Source organism: Podarcis filfolensis (assembly GCF_964270895.1).
Source record: "Podarcis filfolensis genome assembly, chromosome: 13".
Taxonomy (NCBI): domain Eukaryota; kingdom Metazoa; phylum Chordata; class Lepidosauria; order Squamata; family Lacertidae; genus Podarcis; species Podarcis filfolensis.
Genome location: NC_139615.1, coordinates 18,213,333 through 18,219,711, shown reverse-complemented (window position 1 = coordinate 18,219,711; position 6,379 = coordinate 18,213,333). Strand labels below are relative to the sequence as shown.

Here is a 6,379-nt window from a genome sequence, read left to right as displayed (position 1 = left end):
AAGAGGCTGCAAAAAATCATATCCCAGGCAGGGTTTCTTATATACTTCCACATTACACATGTGATTTCTAGTCATCAAAGGATCACAGCAATCTTCTCATATCAGTCACAACCCATTGTCATCATTCTGAATCATTTAAAATAATTTAGCTTATCACTTCAGCCCTCATCATAATATTACGTGATTCTATATAATCATTTTTCAGTGTCTTTCTTTATTAAGACTTACTGATTTTTCTATTTATTAAATGCTTTCCAAGATCCTGTTTCCTCTATCTACAAAAAAATAATTAAGATTAAGCACAGTTGTCATGCCTAGCTGATTCTCTTTTTATGCATACAGCAGTCACCATAGAATTTATCCGTTTATTGCTTTCAGTGTTCTGGAATGAACATCCACTACAAACAATATGTGAAAACAACTTGTTCTAGGTAAAAGCCCTTTTCAATTTAGCCAGGCCATGGGCTAATAATAAACAAACAAACAAATAAATCAAAATAATAAAGTTTTATGGAATTATTTTCTCCATCATTAATGCTGTGAGCCCCTACTTATTAAGTTCAGGTATAAGGTAAAAGGTAAAGGACCCCTGGATGGTTAAGTCCAGTCAAAGGCAACTATGGTGTTGTTTCAGGCCGAGGGAGCCGGCATTTGTCACAGACATCTTTCTGGGTCATGTGGCCAGCATGACTAAACCGCTTCTGGTGCAACGGGACACCGTGATGGAGTGCATGGAAACACTGTTTACTTACACTGGCATGCTTTCAAACTGCTAGGTTGGCAGAAGCTGGGACAGAGCAACAGGAGCTCACCCCGTCTTGTGGATTCGAACCGCCGACCTTCTGATCAGCAAGCCCAAGAGGCTCAGTGGTTTAGACCATAGTTCCACCCACACATTTATACATGCGTAAATGAAACCATATATCTTAAAGACACCACAGTCTCCACCAACCTTCATTCCAATATACTGCTGTATTCTACCTTTAAAATCCTGAGCCGCATAGAGAGATTGCATACCCTCCAACATTTCTCTGATGAAAACAGGGATGTCCTAAGGCAAGGTGGCTCATTCTGGGATCAAATCAGAAACCGGGATGGCTTCTGTAAATCTGGGACTGTCCCTGGAAAATAGAGACACTTGGAGGGTCTGAGATTGCAGGGAAGCTAAGTGTATTTTAAATTCTTTATGTATTGAACCCTGAGCTTTGCTCTTTGTGGTCCATTTCAAGGGGTGACATGTCCCATTTTGCTGCCCCACCCTGCCATTGCCTCACCACCCACCCCACTGGCTCTACCACCAGCAGAGAAGTAGCACCACCAGCAGCATCAATTTCCCATGAGATTGCTCTGGAAACCAGTGCCAATGGCAGGGGTCCTTCTCCGCCAGCAGCGAATGCTGCGGGAAAGGTGGGCTACACTCTGCCTTATGGGTGGGGTGGGGTGGGCCTGTCTGTTTCTAAAGTGTCTAGTTAGGGCTTGTTGGAGTTAACTGTACACCAAAAGATTCCATGACCTTTCGCGGTTTCATTCCAACTTGGGGGACATGGGGCTCTCTAGATGTTGTGGACTACAACTCCTATCGGCCCCAGCCAGCATGGGAGATGGCTGGGGATAATAGAAGTTGTAGTCTGGCATATTTGGAGGGCTACAGGCTCTCCCACACCTGTAGTAGAAAGAGTGTCAGTAACATAGGAAACTGTGTTAACCTGAGACAAATCATTCGTCCATCCAGCTCAGCATGCCCTATATTGATTGGCAGGGCTCTCCAGGGTTTCAGGCAGGGAACATTCCCAGCCCTACCTGGAGATGCCTGGGATCAAACCAAGGACCTTCTGCAGGCAAGCAGATGCTGTACCACTGAGCTGTGGCCCTTCCCCAATCTGCTGCACCAAACATCTAGACTCAGCATATTATTTAGAGCTGCCAGCTTATAGGAAGTGGCAAACTGCACCCCATCTGGTTGGATCGTGTGCCCCTCTTTCAACTCCCCTTCAAGCCAAACTGTTTTCTTTGTCACACAACTGGGCAACTTTCCTGGCTGCAGTATCCCTCCAGTCTGTTTGTCTGCCTATCACTCTCTCCTTCTTCAGCACTTGTTCTTGGCTCTAGCCCAGATAGCTTCTGCTTTGGTACCTCTTCACCAGGTATCCCACGCACGGGCATCCTGTTCTACTAGAGCTTGGGGCTCATGTGGTAAGTGGAAGCGGGCAAACAGAATTTCTTCTCAGAGGTTGTGGAATTCAGGACCACGGACAGCTCCCCTTGGGCTGGCTGAAGTTCTTCCTATCTAACTTGCAGAGAGGTGATGCCTCAGCCAAGAGCTGAGGTCACATGACAGCAGGGATGCCAATTTGAATAAAATATTGGGGGGACCCAGGTAAGCCTGCCCCACATAACTGATCACATGACATGGTGCATGCTCACCATTTGAGTGGCAATGTCCATTAACTTTGGGAGGCCCCTAGGATATTTTATTGGGGCCCCTGAAGACTTGTCGCCCCCTAGGAGTTGGCTCCTATGCATGATAGGATATAGACTGGCAAGGCCTGTGCTGTAATTGCCTCCACCCCACCGCTTGAAGAAGCTGACTGTGCTGAGTCTGAGGAAGGTGGGAAGGGTCATATTCTTACACTAGGAGTGCCCAGGAAGAGATGGTTAGGATTCCCTATGAGTACGGCAGCGTGTATTTCTTCTGCATCTCTATGTTACTCAGGATAATATGACTGGGTAGCTTTGGGTGTAATGACACTGGGTGTATGGACCCAACCATCTTAGTTTCCACTTCTTCCTTTCTATCTCATTATATTGAATCACTCACTCACGCTCCTCATTTTTTTCTCTGCCTTTGAGAAGGACTGCTTTGCATGCAGAAGGTCTTTCAGTCCCTGGTATCTCCAGGAAGAGCTGTGTACCACTGCCACTGTACCACTGTGTACCACTGAAAGTCACTGCCAGCCAGTGTAGACAACAGAGGAATGAGTCAGTATGTGGCAGATTCCTATCTTCCTAGAATGGACCTTTTCTGTGGTGGCTCCCCATTTGGGGGATGCTCTCCCCAGGGAGGCTCACCTGTCACCTTCATTACATATATTTAGGCACCAGGGGAAAACGTTTCTCTATAAGCAGGCCTTTGGCTGATTAAACACTCTACGGCCTATTTCACGTGTTTGTGGAGGGCTACTAGACATCTTAACAAACAATCCAAAGCAATTATATAACTCCTGTGTTCAGATTATAAGATACACTGTTTGAACAGGAGGACTTCTTGTTTTTGCTCCATGTGCATGCAGAAAGCAAGTGGCCAAAGGGCCTCAGGCAGTTCTGAAGTCGGATGCATGTATCTGGTGTGCAAAATGGCCATTTATGATTGCTAAATTATGATCTGCAAGGGTTTCTGCACAAGTTTTATGACAGGTCTGTAGAAAAGCAGTAACTTCCTTGTAAAAATCTTGTTAACATGTCAGCATTTTAATACCTGTGGCTTTTCCTTATTCTTACTCAGGCGGGGCAAGTCCCACAGGAGGGGTGCAACGCTACAGGGAGGCAGATAAAACCAGATTCACTTTTTTCTGGAGTCCTGCCCACATTTCTCAGAACACCCCTGGAGACTGGTTGCAACTTAGAGCTTCAGGTCAATTCTTCCCTGAGACCAGGTGAGAAGCATTGCGGGGGTATCTCTTTGCGTGCGCTCTCTCTCTCTCGGTGTGGGTGTGTGCATGGTGGGGGGGGGCACCAAAACACATGCAAGAAGCAAGACTAGGTGGTGGAGAGATGGAACAGTGGAGGGGATGGAGAAGCAAAGGTCCCTCCCCTCTCCCCACCACGAGCAACAGAACATGGGAAAGTTGGATTCTTTGCTGGGAACTGGATGGACAGATAGAATAGAACCAGATATCAAGGTGCTATGAAGCAAACAAACATTTGTGGATTAGGCAGCAGTTCCTACAGAAACAGAGAGGTTCTCTTCATTTATTTCCAGGAGCTGCCAACATCACAAAAGTGGAAATGACTATTATGGAGAAAGAAAAAGAAATGGGAAATGATTGCTAACAGAACAATGACAGTGTTATATCCTGGGATAATCATAAAGGGTATCTGGCTCCTTATAAATCTCCCATTGCTTCAGAGACCAAAGAATTGGACTTTAACTTAGATGGACATCTAGGAAATTGTGACTCCTGGGAATTGAACCATGTTGCAATATACCCGAATGTCATCAAAAGTGGCAGAATACTTTCTTAAGAACAAGGAAATGAGAAGACAGGAGGCCTCCCTTTTTGGCATTTACAGTTAATAATGTCTTGGGTTATGCAAATACATTGAAAAATTTTAGACAGAAAGACTAATTTCAAGAAATTAGCAACAATCAATTTAGAGACAAAGTTGATGTAAAAATCCACAAATTTCCAAAAATACAGTTAGACTACATATGTGAGGAAATGGGAGAAGGATTTGCATAGAGTAAAGGGTGGGTTTACTTTAAGTATTCTTCTAGGCATTTGTGTAGTAGCTTTCAGGCTTATTAATTCAATCTGGAACTTGATACACATTTACCTGGGAGTAATTTACATTGAAGTTATGGACATGTATAGCATAAAGGGTCACATTGCCATCTAAGTCACTGCTGATGTACAACAGTGGTTGTGTTCTGCATGTTGATCTTACCTGTCTTTTAATCTTACTTTGCTCTTCCTTTAGGTGTTCCTATTGTGCAGCTATGGATCTCCCCCAAAGATGTTCGTTCAGCCAACCTGCCCTCTTATTCTTTTTGTACTTCTTTGGCCTCCTGTCCCTCTCTACAATCTTGCACCTGTATGAGAAGATGCCATATCAGCGGTGGACGATCAACTTCAAGAATTCATCTAATTTCCCAAGGATGGGAGCTCCTGTTTCCCTAACAGCCACCACCACTTCTTCTCGGTCATACTATAACACAACCACCACTTCTTCCAGGTCATCTTCTAAGACAATGAATAGTGGTATATGGACAGTGAACTCCATTGGCCGTTTGGGAAACCAGATGGGGGAATATGCCACCCTCTATTCCTTAGCCAAGATGAATGGACATCAAGCCTACATCTGTCCCGCCATGCACCAGTACCTCTCACCAATATTCCGGATCACTTTGCCTGTGCTCAATGCTGAAGTGGCTAAAAAGATCCGCTGGAGGAACTTTGGTCTGCATGACTGGATGTCAGAGAGTTATAAACACATCAAAGGCAAGTACGTCCGGCTGACGGGCTACCCATGTTCTTACACCTTTTATCACCATATCCGCCAAGAGATACTTCAGCAGTTCTCCTTCCATGACCACATCAAGGAAGAAGCCAATCAATATCTTCAGAAGCTAAGAGGGCAGCGCCAGGAGGTGACATATGTTGGCGTGCATGTCCGCAGAGGGGATTATGTCTATGTGATGCCCAAGATCTGGAAAGGTGTGGTGGCTGATAGAGGCTATTTGGAGAAAGCCATGAACTATTTCAGAGAGAAGTACCCCAATCCCATCTTTGTGGTGACCAGCAATGGGATGGAGTGGTGCAAGAAAAACATCAATGCCTCCAGGGGGGATGTTTATTTTTCTGGGGATGGGCGAGAATCCTCTCCAGGGAGTGATTTTGCTCTCCTTGCTCATTGCAACCACACAATAATGACAATTGGCACTTTTGGCATCTGGGCGGGTTACCTGGCTGGTGGGGAGACTGTCTACTTGGCCAACTACACCCTCCCAGACTCTCCCTTCCTTAAGGTCTTCAAGCCCTGGGCAGCCTTTTTGCCTGAATGGATTGGGATTCCAGCAGACCTTTCCCCTCTGCTGCCCAAGAATTCTTCCCAAGTCCAGAAGCCAGAAGCTTGACCAAATAGTTGCTGATTCAGGTCAAATTAGATACTGTTGGAAGGACTTGCCTGGGCACTGATTCCATGAAGCATGTATGTGAGAGTGGTCACCAGCACTCCTGACAGGGGGCTCAAAGACCTAGCTTGGTCAAACCCATTGATTCCACCTCTTTTAGACCTCACTTTGCAGTATGGTGAAGAGGTTGGGACATAACCATATTCTAAGCCCTTCCACCATCAAGTACTTAGTAGTAATATGGACACAGGCGCCATGGACATAACTGCACTTTGAAGAGGCTTCCTTTCATACTAAAGAACATTGGGAACTTTAGCTCTATAAGTGGGCTTATTGAGCCCAGGAGCATCTACTCTGACTGCCAGTGGGTCTGCAACATTTCAGGTCAGAGAAAAGTCTGCTTTAGCCCTAATCCCAGATATGTTTCAACTGGGAATGCAATGGCTTGAATGTTGGAATTTCTTCCTGCAAAATATTTGCTCTAGTATTAAGAATGATGGACAGTGATGGGGCTCTGTGGAAAAGGCA

General features: G+C 45.4%; 1 protein-coding gene across 1 annotated transcript; it reads left to right on the top strand.

Moving 5' to 3' along the window:
- Positions 1 to 4,969: 4,969 nt before the first annotated feature.
- LOC310748561 (galactoside alpha-(1,2)-fucosyltransferase 2-like) lies at positions 4,970 to 5,854 on the top strand (the record flags this gene model as incomplete). The annotated part of the gene is made up of 1 exon (XM_083584413.1): positions 4,970 to 5,854. One exon carries the CDS (start codon positions 4,970 to 4,972, stop codon positions 5,852 to 5,854), a length of 885 nt encoding a protein of 294 aa, XP_083440539.1.
- Positions 5,855 to 6,379: the final 525 nt, after the last annotated feature.